This window comes from Lissotriton helveticus, chromosome 3_1 (genome assembly GCF_964261635.1).
Source record: "Lissotriton helveticus chromosome 3_1, aLisHel1.1, whole genome shotgun sequence".
Lineage (NCBI taxonomy): Eukaryota > Metazoa > Chordata > Amphibia > Caudata > Salamandridae > Lissotriton > Lissotriton helveticus.
In genome coordinates, this window is record NC_136061.1 from 1,850,650,689 (window position 1) to 1,850,667,116 (window position 16,428).

General features: G+C 46.3%; 1 protein-coding gene across 6 annotated transcripts in view; it reads right to left on the bottom strand.

The window, feature by feature from the left end:
• Nucleotides 1–16,428, bottom strand: part of TSPAN4 (tetraspanin 4) — a 2,988,612-nt gene that overhangs the window by 115,706 nt on the left and 2,856,478 nt on the right. For all 6 annotated transcript variants that reach the window (XM_078682789.1, XM_078682790.1, XM_078682791.1 and 3 more), the window contains one exon: nt 5,061–5,162. In XM_078682789.1, coding sequence (XP_078538915.1) covers nt 5,061–5,162 — 102 coding nt within the window. The remainder of the gene's footprint in view (nt 1–5,060; nt 5,163–16,428) is intronic.

Here is a 16,428-nt window from a genome sequence, read left to right on the forward strand (position 1 = left end):
ACTGGGAACCCTCTTTGCCTTCTGTCAGTTGGCCTCCACTCGTCACTCTGCTTAGGGCAATTTGGCAAAGCCAAGTCCATGCGGCAGACCTGACAGTCTGTGTCATAATGTCACACATGTTCCTTGCAGATACGTGTGGTAGTCTCTGCGTTAAGGGTTTTTACATTCTGGAGTCTCTTCTTGCAGCACTTGTGGTTACCAAGAGTCTCCTTGTTGGTCGCCTGTTCATTGGTAGTTGGTAGTTTAGTTACTTTGACAACAACCTGTCTTTATTCGACTCTAGAAATGACCTTCCCTCCCCCAACCCCTATGTTTAAACCAAAACTTCACCAGTGATGTTTACAATAGATATGTTAATTCTTTTCTTTTTCATTCTTGCATCTGTATGACTCTCCACAACAATGCCACTTTTGTTTTAGCAACATTCAAGTGATACATGGCCCTGTAGTGAGCTCGCTGCCGATGTGTAGTCCTTCCTTTGTTTTCCAGGCTTCGCACATGTGCATGCAACACAAGAAGCTGCTCTGCTAAGGAGCAGCTAGTAGCACAAACGATGCATGAAGCTACAGCAAGGGTGACCATGTCCTTGCTAGCGACCTGACCCTTGCATGGTCAACTCATGCGAGATGTAGGATCAAGGGAATTTGTGGCTGCCGGGGCACCCCACAGTGTTGTCAGAGGCGTCTACGGTTCCATAACTGTGGAGGACTGCTATGGCACTAGTACAGCAGAGCACTGTACAAGAGAAAGTGTACGCAAAAGCGCCATCAATTGCAAGATAATGAAGAATCCCGCTCACAAGTACAAGAACGGACTCCTCTTTCTACTGGTATGCATGGGAGACACTTCACTAGCCCAGCAGAGATCCAGCAGAAACGCCTGAACCATCATACGTCTTCAGACAAAAACATCAGTGAGGACACTATATCTATCCTACATTACTGGGTCCCATCAGAGGCAGAAATTGTCCTCTGGGATAGATATGCAAAAGGGAACAGGGGACAAAGATATTGCATCCGCTGCCAGATCATCTTCTCAATACCAGAACTGTGTAGCTCCTCTTCAACTGTTTCAGTGATGTCATCTTGTAATACCAGACCTTGATGATGGAAGGCACACACCTGGATAGAGCTGATCACAAGATTCTTCTGAGAGGATAAAAATATGGTGACAAACCTGCTATCTCTCTTTACCTTCAAGAGGCTGTAGAGGAATTGGAAGAAGGCGAGCTTGTTAACGCACCATCTTCATAGAGGCAATGGAGCAGCAGGACCTTCTGTGATCACTTGTGACTTGATGTGGTCCGTGTGCAGCGGGTGCGGTAGTTTCAGGTCTAGGTTTGTAGCCCACAGCTGCCTTGTGGATTCAGCTCAGAACGTAGTTTTCACCAAGAGGTCTCAGATACTTAATTTCCTCTTTAAGGGATCAAGGTTGTACAGATGGAAGCTGGAGGAACTTATAAAAAGATCAGCAAAGGAAAAGAAGATTCTCTTTCCATAGCAAGCTCTTCTTCTAGAAGCACCTCAGAAAAAATCCTCTTCTTTGTACTCAAGATATCCATTTGAGGATGAGCCTTGAGTTGAAGATTTGCCTGTTGATAAAATCTTACAAAGGACCCTTCTCCCGCTGTGCCAGGTAATATCCAGATTTGCAGTACATTTCTTGACCTCTGCATTTCTTTGCTTGCTAGAGATGAGTATTGTATACCAGGACACACACACCCTTTCACCAGAAAAGGGCTTTTTATGTACACCTATTCCATATAGTCTGGACTAGCGAGCAGTACTGCAAGGTGGGGTTCAAGCTGTTCTTCTGGAAAATATGGCATGTCCTTCAGCATTCACTGCTTAAACTGTATTTACCGTGATGCACTGGGGAGGACTGGGAAAGACCTGTGAACAGTATGTAGCTCCTCCTTTATGCACTGTTGCACAAGCTTCTGCCCCTTGGAGGGGCTGGTGATTGGTTTCTGGAGCCAGAAGTCTGCACCTGGGTGCTGTTTGGCGCTTACACACAGACACTAAGCAGCAAGTCATGTTCCACCCGATGGACTCTTCACCTTCTCAGGAAACTCTGGTGTCAAGGGCTTACACCACTGTGTGCGCTTCAACACTCAAGTAACCGCAAGAACATTTCTAAGTTATGGGATGCCTTGTACTGCATTTACCATGATGGACTGGGACAGATTTGTGAGCGGTGTGCGACTCCACCCCTTAGCTATAGCCTTCAGCATCATTCAAACACTTCACCACATTGTCTTTGCCAATACACTGTAGAATTAATTAGTAACAACAAGGTTACTGCCTTTTCAGATGCTCCATTTCAAGCACAAATTTGCAAAAATTGCTTTCTTGGCTAAAAATTCTACAATCTTAAATTCTGTGCATTGATTCATTGTTAAAAAGTATAATTCCGAAACTGTCGAAACATGCATGATCAAGCTGCTTCTAAAAAAACCTTCATCAGATCCTAATATCTGGGTAATTACATGAACAGAGCGAGTATTCCCTTTCTAAGCCAAACTACTGGACCAAGTAGCAATACAACAATTAGATGAGTCCATAGAACACCACTGCTTGTTTGATGCATGATACGCTTGACATAGACCTTGTTAAGGTATGACATCCATATTGGCTGATGTTGAAAGCGTTGAAGTCCTAGTCATTTTTCAACACCATCAAGCATGACAACTTATAGTACCTTCCTGAAGAAGGAACTCAGGACGTAGCCCTCAGGTGGATTTCTTCTCGTCTTTCTAAGTGCTAGCCGAGAGCCTTCCTGCAGGAGTTTCTGTGCACATTAGTTACTTATACCTGTGTTTCCCCAAAAGTCTTAATGAGCACATCCAACCACTGCCTTGCCAAAGAATAGATCTTGTGTCATAATGTGCTACACATTCTGCCTTAAGATCTATTCTATTGTTCTTCACCTCGACCTCATGTACACTCTGTGCCCTTTTCCAAATGGCTGTTGGCTCTACAACGCCATGTGGATCAGATTACGTAAAGCTGATGTAACCAGGGACGGAGGCGGCTGTGGTGGGTAAAACAACCCCTCACTCTGCCAGGGTTTTGTCCAGTGCACCTGAGATTTGTCAAAACCTGGAAAAAGGGTGATACATTTTGGAGTACTGTTGGACTGAAAGCTCTTAATGATGTCCTAATTAACCAGAGTGGCAAAGACAGTTTTCATTAATTTGGTCTGGGCTCCCTAAGTATGTAACATAAACATTACTGTTTGAAACATCTTGCAGATAATCCCCTCCAAGGTCCCATTGATTCAGATGCATGTGATCTCCATTGACTTTCTGTCCACAACAGAATGATATTCTTAGATCGGAGACCCGTAGATCATCCCAAGGCACTGACCTGAATCATGTGCTTCTACATGACACGCCTACTAGTGTATTACACTCAATTGGGGAGATTTAGAAATATGTTGCGCTGGTTTAGCATCATTAAAGTGACGCTAACCAGCACACATTTTTTTTGCTATTTACTTTCCAGCACAAAACTAGTTTTGCACTGGAAAGCACCCTCAAAGTAGCGCAAAGCATTACATTGCGTTACTTAGCGCCAAGGGGGCGTTCCATGGGTGGAACATGGGCGTTTCCCTGTAACTACCCATGCCTTTTGATGCAAAACCATATTTACAAGCATTTGTAGACATGGTTTTGTGCCAAAAGTTAACGCTCCTTCAAGGGAGGCTCTAACAGGAGAAATACTTTCATTTCTCCATGCTTTTCCGACTTTGCATACGTGCTGCATGCATACAAAGTGAGAAAAGCTTTGTATCATGTCTAGGCATAGTATTTTGTACAAGAAGGGTACCCTTCCTGTACAAAACCTATGCTAGACTAATGTATACACCCTAGCACTATCGCACTAAAGGGTGTGCATGGTGCACAGCCACTGAAATCAGCGCTGACACAAGGGAAAGGGGAGGAGAGAGCCATATCTCTGATGATATGGTGCTCTCCTGCTCCCTCCCTGTCACGCAACGCAGTGCAGCCTCGCAGGGGGCAGCGCGGTGTTGCGTGACTTTTTTGTAAATCTCTCCCAATGTGTCTTATCTATCTCTGTGGTCTTTGAGAATTGGAACTGGAGGTTCAAACCGCAGGGCAATGGCATGCCAGTTCAGTTCACGTTTGGAGAATATAGAGTGATCCCAACTGGTGTTAGTGCAATGCACAAGCACACGTAACATACTTTAAGATAACTTAACTCACTTTTAACACTTTTCATGCTCATGACGAGCTCAGCACGGTTGAGCTATGCTCATGACGAGCTGACCGATGGAACGTTCACACGCGGGGATAATTTCCCCGCTGTGCTGAACGTTCCAAAACAGGTGTGGTCGTGACGAGCTCCGCTCGTCACAAGCACAGCGGCGCTGCACGCGGCCCCCTCATCACCAGCACTCTACCCCAACTCTCCCTCAACTACTTTGAACATATTTCTCGACTATTAATATCATCCTTAGGTTGCCTAGTTTGTTTCATGTGTTTATTTGATTAGCAATGTTGAGGAGTTTGCTAAAAATCAAACTTTCGAAAATCAGTCCTTGTTCAGTAACATAACCTGCTTGTCACTTATTTAGGAAGACCCAATCACAGCATCTAGTATATCGTTGAGATCACTGATAGTAAGTAAAATTCAATAATTTCTGTGTCTCTTACATGTCATGTCCAATGGTGACACAACACCAACAACAATGATTTGTCGCTGATATCATAGTAGTGCCAAGTTCTATTTGCATGTGCTGCATTCATTGGCCAATTACTCAAATCAGTCATCCTATGACCTACGTCTTGAGAGGGTTTGACCAGCCAGTTCTGGTGCTAGCAGTCTAAAGTGAGTAAGAAAGATTACGGTGTACCAGACTGAGACCAATGCCCCCTTGCCAATGAATGCATATACTAGGAAATTACTATCCCTAATAATGCTTGAGAATGTGGAGGTTTAGGGGGTTAAAAACAGTTGAGATGGAGTCAAACAACTGGACAAGATTGGAAGAGCTGGTAAACAAAAAACATTGAATATGACATCTTGTTGACTTACGTCTGTTTGAATAATGCTCCATGCATTGGTCAGCCCAACGTTTCCCTCTGTGCCATACAAATGAAGGCCCTTCTTCAGGTCCCTCTGGGCGTACATATCAATCTAAAAATAAAGAAAAATTAAAGCTGATTACATTTTGCCAGACAGTTACATGCCATCGACAACTCTTATCTGAAGTGTAGCCTGAACTGGGTTACGGAAAGAGAGAACATTGAAATGATAATGCGTGGATGCAATTGGTGATCTCAAATGTAGTTATGAGGGATGAAGACCAACCAATTTCCGGGTCTACATCAGGAAAAGAGTTAGACTGAGTGTGCTTTATGTTTCAGTGTGGCAACACTGATTACATGATTTCTGCTGTAGATTCAACACACTCGCACAATAATTGTCAACCCTATCCTGTTGTGTAGACTATTAACAGCTCCTGCAGCAGCTAAAAGTGAAAGTGTCACATTTAACACTATATTGATGGCTAATTTCTGGCAGTTCTAGAAGCCTCTCATTGGATAGGGCTTCCAGGGAGCAGCAAACAGATTCCTGCCTGTTCCTGCTGACCCTGTGGTGCAAGAGGAGGCATGTCCTGCAAGATCCGATAGTGTCTGCCAGTGAGCCCTATGCAATATGTCAAGACCCACTGAAGACTATGTCAAAAAGCCATGAGAGGATTTGAGCATTTATTACTAAAGCTACATAGGGCAATCACATTGTTCTTCTTGTATTATGGTCATATTAAGTTATTTAAAATCTTGTTGTACTTCATAGCCTCTCTACGGGCATCTAAGGGCTATTTTCATTGAATGCAACACAGGTGTTTCAGTACCTTATTCATTGCTCATATTTATATATTTGTTACCACAGCAGCATTTAGATTTGTCGCTAGATTGGGTAGGAAAATGAACAGGGCACTATCCCAGTAGTATCCGACCAAATGACTTTCAAAAAGTCTTATACAGGAGTGACATCTTGGAGTAAATTAGACAAAATCAACTACAGATTTTTGAAAATAAGTTTCATATAGGTCTTCTCTGTGTTCCTCAAAGTACCCCGTCTTTTATGGTGCACGAGGAAGTGGGGGTTAGTTATCTCTCTGATGCCTTGGCCATTTGTCCATTCGTATGCTGGGTTGGTATCTGGGCTAGAGGGCAAACCAAGCTGAATAAGGTGATCTTAAAGGACTGCCTCTCCCTTGATCATGCCCTCCACATTCCTTGATTCACATACATCAAGGAATCACTGCACAACATAGGGAGGAATGAGTTGTTTACTAATCCGGGGGGGGGGGGGTGGTTAAGGCAATCCCAACTGGGTGAAGGAGCATTTTAATGCAACGTAGATTAATTCACTGAGAACAAGAAGCATTCCAGAAACCCACGGTGCCTGGTTATACTATGCTGAAACCATCCCACCTATCTTACAATTGTAACTAACAACCAGGAACGACTTCAGTTTCCTAGATTTACGTTTAACCTGGTGCCTCAGCTGCTAGCGTCCCCACGCGGCTGGTCAGAGGCTCACTTATTAGGACCATGCGGCTGCAACCAGATGACTCTACAGGACATAATGCACTTGACAATGTTTTGTAGATTTTATGTTCAACCCAGGAAATGTTATGTTGTTCCTTTATACGAGAATTTAACCAACTCCGACCCGCACTTCTGGTTTTACAATTGCTTTCTGAAGATATTATTTTTAATGTTACATGTTTTTTAAAACCCGCTTTAAATTGAGGCATACTAGGGATAATTGAGTGTGGATATGATTTTATCACCCTCATCTAATAACCATAACGCCTTGCACATTTTGCATACATTTATATTATTAATTGCAATGTTGTTTTTATTGCGGTGCTTTTATGGTTTATGTTTAACCGAATAAAGCTTGATTTGATATTTATTAATGTTGCAATTGTTTATAGCTCCAACATGGTCACGGGGATTACAGTGCTTTATAAGGCATTAGAGTTGAGTGTCAAATTGCAATATGTCGCTCTAAACAATTCAGCTTGATAATAATAGTCAAGCCCAATCAGCAGAAGTTTGCTGGGGAACTAAGAAAGGAGTGATATTCAGAGGTTTAAGTGTCTTTCAAATAGCAGGATCTTGAGCTCTTTTTTTAAAAGCTTTAAGGCTAGGGACCGTTCGTAGAGCACGTGTAAGTGATCCCAGATACTAGTTGCACTGCTGGAGAAGGCCTGCTTCACATATCACTTTTGTTTGAATGTGGGACTTAAGAACACTTGACTTGTCGAGCCCTAAGAATTGCATTTTTAAAGCTATGCTCTACACTGATAGGTTGCACTGGATGAGGGTTTAGTGGAGAATTGTGCTAGTAGCAGCTACTTCAAGATCTCAAATCCAGTATCTGGAAATATTATGTGGAATTTATTTTTATATGAAGTGAGCATGAGAGTGATTTAAAGAGCTTTTATTTCATTCTACTTGAATAGCATCCTATCTCATAAGAAGATTGTCAATGTTCTTGAGCAGAAAATGGCATGTTGGGTAATAGATTAATGTTTATTCTTTCAAGTTACAGCCACATCCTTCAGCCTTAAAACAGATTGGTATCAGGCAAATCCTTTTACCGCTCTTAGCTGCCATCATTTCTGTCAATAGCATACCAAATTGAACATGAAGGAAAAATGTTGTAGCACACAATTTCTGATCTTAAAATAGGATAAGAAATTGAACAACAAGTAATATCCACAGCTCATCTGTAGTATATCTGAAACTTTTCACCAATCTTTAGTGCAAAACGAAAGCAATGAAGGAAAGATGTTTAAAAATTAGAAAGAGATGAACAAGCTTCTAGACCTTAATCTATAAAACATATTCTAAACATTTCCAAATGCATACAAAGTCAGTTGATTCAGGGAACTGGAGCAGATCACTAGACGAGACAGTTAAGAAATACCTGGACATGTAGTCACAATTACTAGGACCCTTTAGCCCTTTCAGTCCTGTTCAATAATTTAAGGTTTGGTGGAAATGGTACTCATCTCCGTGGCGACCAATATCTCAGTCTATTCACCCAATTTTGAGTCAGGTGGACCAACAGAGGAGGAAGGTTTACACCGATGGAGTAAATTTTACTCTGTTGGTGTAAACCAGGGGTACTCATAGTACGGCCCGCGGCGGCCCGGCAAGCCTTCCGCTGCGGCCCGCGGACCATTTAGACATCAGTAATACCCACTGTGTGTGGGACCCCTTGCCACCCTGCCGTGTGCACGATTATTACTTGTAGTGGTGTTCGCGCGCCAAGCACTGCTAGATCTGTGCCATTTATCACTATAAAGTTCCACCCCATATGAAATTCAAAGTAATTTCTTTAATTGAAGCCGACTGGTAATTCATAGCTTCACGGCTGTTCTTGCAGTGAGTGTTACAGAAGCGAGCGAGACGCACAAGGGGTTGAAATGCGTGCACATTAAATGATTTGCGTCGCCCTCCAAAAGCTATGTTTGTTTTGCTCGGAGCCTCGGCTGGCAGCAGCCCCGTGGGGTGCTGAGGGCGCCTTTGAAAGCGCCCGGTGCCAGGGCCTCTTTCTGCCGAGCTGTGCCCTCGTGCTGGAAGGGGATTGACGGACCCTTTCACCGTGTGTTTTTTTTTTTTTTTTAAATGTAAAAAGTGTGTCCACAAACACTGCGGTTGCAGCAGCGCTCTATGGGGGCCGGAAGGTCAGAGTGGAAATGCAGGGGCGCTAAAAAGAGGCAAAATACAACAAAGCCTCATTAACAAGTAAGTGGTCTATTAAAGACCTGTGAAGCACTCGGGTGCGGCCGGCGAGCTGCCTCAGCCCTGGCTGACACACACGCACGCCAGGTGAGGTGACAGAGGGAAGGAGAGGGAGGGTGGGGGAGGAGAGAGAGGCAGAGGGAGGGAGACAGAGTTACTAGTGAATGTGGGTCTGCAAAACTCTGCCCAGCATCACATTCTTATTGTTTAATCATTTTAGACTGTACACCTGCTTACTCTGTGCTACAACACTAGGTCTTTCTAGATTCCAGTTGCTTCTAACCTCTGCTGTGCCAATGATTCCAGCAGGGAATTCATTTGAAAATGAGCATTTAGAGCCAATGCGATGCATGCCACCAGCATTACTATTACGTTTTTTACTTTTCTCACTGTTTGGTTGTTTCTACTTTACTACATGTCACAATCTCTTAGTCACTCGGTTTAAGTTTAAACCTTTTCCGTCGTTAAATTGAGAGTTGCATCCAGAAAATTCAGTATTTGCTAGGAATGCAGATGTGACTTTTTGACCGTGGTATTAAATCCAAGATTGAGTAGCAAAGTTTTTGAGCCAGTAAATGGCATTTTTGAGTTGTGCTCTCTTACACCAGCCTTCTAATTATGGACTTATGATATACATGGGCACTTTCACAATGTAAATGTGCCACAACCACTACCAAACAATTTGTAAACACCCATGTAGTTGACATTATTCTGCAACGCAAGACTAAATTGGGGATATGTTTGCTTGCCACTAAAAGAAGATAAAACTGAGAAATGAATGCACCGCAATGTGAAAATATGCATCATTTAAATCAGTGGTGGTCGTGAAGTCCCTCTCCTATCACCTTCAATACTGGAACAATTCCTGAAGGGCTATCATTTAGAAGTGTCCTGTCTTTACATAAAGGTTTACTAGCCAGAAGTCTGTAAATGGAAATAGAGAGGAAGGGGGAGAGGGAGGGGGGCAGGCAGAGAGGGAGGGAGGAAGACAGAGAGGGAGGGAGGGAGACAGAGGGGGGGAGGGGGAGATAGAGAGGGAGGAAGACAGGGAGGGAGACAGAGAGGGAGGGAGGGAGACAGAGAGGGAGGGAGGGAGACAGAGGGAGGGAGGGGGGGAGACTGAGACGAGGGAGAGGGAGACAGAGACGAGGGAGAGGGAGACAGAGGGTGGGAGACAGAGGGTGGGAGACAGAGCGAGGTTAACGAGGGTGACAAAGGGAGGGAGACAGAGGGAAGCAGACAGAGGGAAGGAGAGTGAGACAGAGAGAGTGAGGGAGTGAGACAGAGGGAGTGAGACAGAGGGAGTGAGACAGAGGGAGACAGAGGGAAGGATAAAGAGGGAGGGAGACTGAGACAGAGGGAGGGAGAGGGAGACAGAGGGTGGGAGACAGAGGGAGGGTAAAGAGGGTGACAGAGGGAGGGAGACAGAGGGAGGGAGACAGAGGGAGAGATACAGAGGGAGGGAGACAGAGGGAAGCAGACAGAGGGAAGTAGAGTAAGACAGAGTGAGTGAGATAGAGTGAGTGAGATAGAGGGAGTGAGATAGAGGGAGGGAGACAGAGGGAGGGAGACAGAGGGAGGGACACAGGGAGGGAGACAGGGAGGGAGGGAGAGGGAGACAGAGGGAGAGGGAGGGAGAGGGAGAGGGAGAGAGAGAGAGAGACAGAGGGAGGGAGACAGAGGGAGGGAAGGAGACAGAGGGAGGGAAGGAGACAGAGGGAGGGAAGGAGACAGAGGGAGGGAAGGAGACAGAGGGAGGGAAGGAGACTGAGGGAGGGAGAGAGACGGAGGGAGAGAGACAGAGGGAGGGAGACGGAGGGAGGGAGACGGAGGGAGACAGAGGGAGTGAGACAGAGGGAGTGAGACAGAGGGAGGGAGACAGAGGGAGGGAGACAGACGGAGGGAGACAGAGGGAGGGAGAGGGAGACAGAGGGAGAGGGAGAAGGAGACAGAGGGAGAGGGAGAGAGAGACAGAGGGAGGGAGACAGAGGGAGGGAGGGAGACTGAGACAGAGGGAGGGAGAGGGAGACAGAGGGAGAGGGAGAAGGAGACAGAGGGAGAGGGAGACAGAGGGAGGTAGGGAGACAGAGGGAGGGAGGGAGACTGAGACAGAGGGAGGGAGAGGGAGACAGAGGGTGGGAGACAGAGGGAGGGAGACAGAGGGAAGCAGACAGAGGGAAGTAGAGTAAGACAGAGTGAGTGAGATAGAGGGAGTGAGATAGAGGGAGTGAGATAGAGGGAGTGAGATAGAGGGAGGGAGACAGAGGGAAGCAGACAGAGAGAAGTAGAGTAAGACAGAGTGAGTGAGATAGAGTGAGTGAGATAGAGGGAGTGAGATAGAGGGAGTGAGATAGAGGGAGGGAGACAGAGGGAGGGAGACAGAGGGAGGGAGACAGAGGGAGGGAGACAGGGAGGGAGACAGAGGGAGGGAGAGGGAGACAGAGGGGGAGGGAGACAGAGACAGAGGGAGAGAGAGACAGAGGGAGGGAAGGAGACAGAGGGAGGGAAGGAGACAGAGGGAGGGAAGGAGACTGAGGGAGGGAGAGAGACGGAGGGAGAGAGACGGAGGGAGAGAGACGGAGGGAGGGAGACGGAGGGAGGGAGACGGAGGGAGGGAGACGGAGGGAGTGAGACAGAGGGAGTGAGACAGAGGGAGTGAGACAGAGGGAGTGAGACAGAGGGAGGGAGACAGAGGGAGTGAGATAGAGGGAGTGAGACAGAGGGAGGGAGACAGAGGGAGACAGAGGGAGAGGGAGACAGAGGGAGAGGGAGAGAGAGAGACAGAGGGAGGGAGACAGAGGGTGGGAGACAGAGGGAGGGTAAAGAGGGTGACAGAGGGAGGGAGACAGAGGGAGGGATACAGGGAGGGATACAGAGGGAGGGAGACAGAGGGAAGCAGACAGAGGGAAGTAGAGTAAGACAGAGTGAGTGAGATAGAGGGAGTGAGATAGAGGGAGTGAGATAGAGGGACCCGCCCCCTCCCCCACTGACCCCGCCCCCACCAGTGCGGCCCTCGGCCACAAACCACACTGTAAATTTGGCCCCCGAGAGAAAGTTTGTGAGTACCCATGCACTAGAACATGCGGGGTATTCTGTTTTGATGCAGAGCAGAAGGGTCCACTAATTTATTTCATTGCTATGGAGAATAATGCACAGAGCGCTGGCCATGCCTTTGAAAGTGAGCCACAGACAGGGGAGACTGGAGGTGTAACCCCCCTTCGGTGCTCAACTCTTCTTTTTTTACATTTCTGGCAGTCTTCGCTTATGGACTTTAACTTTTTTTAACTTTATGCCTTGATCATTTTTTACACACAAGATATCCAAGGCAGCTCGAGTACTTTTTCCCTACATATTGGGGGTTTTAAAGTTACCAAGCGTTGAATCTAGAGGGGCCTGAGAAAATAGGAAAAATATAACAACATTCAGCCCCCCACATCCTCAAAAAAATAGGATAAAGTGCATGGTTTTAGCTTTTTCTTTCTAAAAATGTCATGAACATAAGATTTTCTGAGGTAAAATCGCCCTCTTCCCAGGTTCATGACGGTCCTGCAGACATTTAATGAACAATGGAGAATCTAGGTCCTGATCGACCAGATGTGCATAGGAGCAAGAATGATGCTTCTTCTGCTGGAACAGCAACATTGACATAGCACCAGCCTGAGAGTGTGGCTTCTGTTACTAGGAGCGACGGGGCAGGAGGCGCGATGGGCTTCTCCAATTCCACAAGGGCCATACTATGCAACTAGCTACTAACACAAATTCTTCTAGTTTCAACAACATAACATGATCTGGCTTCAACGCTGGAGGAGATACACAAATGAGCTCGGTGGAGTTTATGTTTAAGCTATACTGCGTAAAATGGTGCCCAAACACCAGTGCCAGAATTCCTAAACTGGCACAAGCCGCAATTGCGTAAGTGGGAACACTGTTCAACTCAGGTGAAGTTAAACGCAACTTCAAGAGTTCAAAAGATGGAGGTTTTGCTGAGAACATGACTAAAGAAAAGTGAATGTACTTGTGTTATAGCCGAAAAGAGAAAAAACTTGAACCATTTGCTTGTCAAAAGAAAATCCATTAAAAAATGCTTTCAGTTGCCTGCATGTTTTTGAGTTTCGAAATGTGGCTACCATGATCCCAGCAGTACAAAAGGGGGTGGTGATGGACGGAGCATCTGAACCAATCAAACACTCACACCCAGACAACAGATCTGGGTTTAATCCATCACCGTTCTTTAGCCCACTCTGCCATCCCAGTTCAGACATGACTATATGCAAATCAGTCGGACCCTGTGCCCCATGGGAACAGTCCAGCCCGAACTGCCAAGCCATGCCTTCCCTGGACCGGAAACAAGCTTCCTAGGACCGGTTTCTGGCATTTCAGCCGTCTTCAGCACGGCTTGCTTGAATCCAGTGGCAAAGTGAGCAAGGGACTCACGTCTGAGCATACCCTGCCAACTTATGGCAAACAAAGCGGTACAAAAGGGGGAATGTTCTGCCATTGTGCAACATTCCGTCCATCGATTGTTGTATTTGCATTTGTCACCCCGAGTGGGACGGGTATGCTCAGACGTTAGTCCCGTGCTCTCCAGGCCACTGGAATCAAGCTATCCTGGCTGATGACTGCTGATAGCCGGAAACCGGTCCTAGGATTCTTGGTTCCGGTCCAGGAAAGACATGGCTTGGCAGTTTGGGCTGGACTGTTCCCATGAGGGACAGGGCCAAGACTGCTTTGCATATGGCCATGTCTGAACTGGGGTGGTCTGGTGAGCAAAATAATGATGGATTAAACCCAGATCTGTGACTGGGGTTGAATGTTCTGCCATTGTGCAACATTCCTTCCATCAACTGTTGTTTTTGCATTTGTCACCCCCAGTGGGACGGGTATGCTCAGACGTGAGTCCCGTGCTCTCTAGGCCATTGGAATCAAGCTATCCTGGCTGATGACGGCTCATAGCCAGAAACCGGTCCTAGGATGCTTGGTTCCAGTCCAGGAAAGACATGGCTTGGCACTTTAGGCTGGACTGTTCAAATGAGGGATAGGGTCAAGACTGATTTGCATATGGTCATGTCTGAACTGGGGTGGTCTGGTGAGCAAAATAATGATGGATTAAACCCAGATCTGTGACTGGGGGTGAATGTTCTGCCATTGTGCAACATTCCGTCCATCAAGTGTTTTTTTTGCATTTGCCACCCCGAGTGGGACGGGTATGCTCAGACGTGAGTCCCGTGCTCTCCAGGCCACTGGAATCAAGCTATCCTGGCTGATGACGGCTGATAGCCAGAAACCGGTCCTAGGATGCTTGGTTCCGGTCCAGGAAAGACATGCTTGGCAGTTTGGGCTGGACTGTTCCCATGAGGGACAGGGACAAGACTGATTTGCATATGGCCATGTCTGAACTGGGGTGGTCTGGTGAGCAAAATAACGATGGATTAAACCCAGATCTGTGACTGGGGGTGAATGTTCTGCCATTGTGCAACATTCCGTCCATCAACTGTTGTTTTTGCATTCACCATGATCCCAAGCGCAAAATCATATCCGGCAGCAAGAAGAAATGGGCAGTGATTGGTATATTCCTTTCCCACTTAAAAGATGGGTGCTTGCTGAAGTCAGGACCTTGCAGCAGGGCAACATTTCCACTAATCACAAAAGGACCCACATGATCTTAGGATTGCTAAACCGCCAATTGTGGAAGGGGCAGATGATTGGGATTTGCCCAATAGGACAGAATAATGCAGTGGGACCGGTACACAAGGGGGTAGAACAGTCAAATATCTGCATCTGCAAAAGATGGGCAGCTGCGAACGGGCAACTCACATCTGGAAAACAACCAAGAACGACGTCAAACCCACAAAATGATAGTTGAGCCACAAAAGCGGAGCAAAGGATTGACTTCAGTATGCCGGTGGCCGCAAGGATTGACTTTGGTATGCCTGTTGCCGCAAGAATTGACTTTGGTATACCTGTTGCCGCAAGGATTGACTTCGGTATGCCTGTCGCCGCAGAACTGATGCTGAGCCTGAGGCGCTGCTCGTCGTGTACAGAAATCATGAGTGTGGACAAAGGTCAAGATGACCACTGATCAAAGTTCTTGCATGCACAGAAGTTTTGTGTGAGAGAATATCATGAACAGAAAAGATGCTAAACCCAATAGCACTTGTGATCAGTCCAGTATGCCTCATTCTACATCGTGCATCACACTCGACTGCCACCGGCACCTCACCGGCTCGAGCACCTGCTTTATTTTATCTTTTAGTGCTTCCTATTGAAGCTAACTTAGTAACTATTTTAGGATGGCGCTGGCAGCTTGCCGGCGCCATCCTAAAATAGTTACAGGATGATGGACAGCTGACTCAAGGGACCCCTGCGCACATCGGTGCGATTGCATAGTAACACACACATAGTCGCTGGAACTAGTTGAAGCTCAAATTCAGTGACTCATTCATCAGCCCAAAAACAATCGTGAGCATCGTCGAGGCTTGGCAGGTGTGCCTTCTTCCCAAATCTACAGTCGAAAATCAGCTGTGATGCTGAATAGAGGCCTTTGTATCCTTGACTTTCACGAGCGCAATCCTCGTGCTGTTCCTGTGACCAGGAGCTTCTTTCTCTTCATCTGCTGCTCTGATCGGTCTCTGACCATTTATACACACAAGAGGCACTTGAACTCGCACAGAAGACCCCACCCCATCTAAAAAATCCGCAAAATCCGCGAATCCGCAAATTGGCGGATTTTGCGGTTCCGCGAATCCGCAAATCCGCAAATTCGCGGATCCCGAATTCGCGAAATCCGCCCATTAGGACTGCGCTAGTTTCTATTTCACAAGCGTGACATCCCACACAACTCCTTACAGAGTTTACCTGTTGCTCGTAGAGATTTTTCACTAACTGCACTTTTTTTGTGCGACTAGTGATTGTCTCGCCTTTTCTAGCACATGCATTTATCACATAGTAGAGTTGAGATACTTGCTTCTCGATTGCAAAATTTTTGTTTGTGAAATTCGGTCAATCATGGTCAAAAAACTATTTACTTGAGGACAATATTCAAGAGAAATGCACATACTACTCGTAAATCTTGCTTTAACTACATGTACTGCGCGTTAACAAAACTGCGCAACTCTGCACAACACTAGGGGCCTCATTTATGAGAATTGGCGCATAGCTGAGTGAAAGCAGCGATGCGTCACTTCTCAGTGCGCACTCCTTGCGACATACCTGATGCGTCATATTTACTGTATGACGCACCATGTCGCAAGGAGTTACAGATACGTCAGTATTTCTGACTTATCTGTATGGCGCAAAAGTGACGCATTGCTGGAGTGTGTCACAAAAGTGACGCAACTCCAGCAATGCGTCCTTTCACATGGGGCAAGCCCCATGTGAAAGGGCCTGCGTCAGTCTTACGCCTGCTGTGAAGCAGGCGCAAGATTTTGACGCAACAGCATCCTAGAAGTGACGCAGTGAAATCTCATAGATTTCACTGCGTCACTTCTACGAGGCTTTTTTGCGGAGGAACGCCCCCCCTGCATACATTATACCTGACGCAGGTATAATGTAGAGCAGGGGTTTACAAACTGACGCATCTGCTTAGATGCGTCACTTTGTAAATAGTGCGCAACAGAAGGCATGTTTTACGC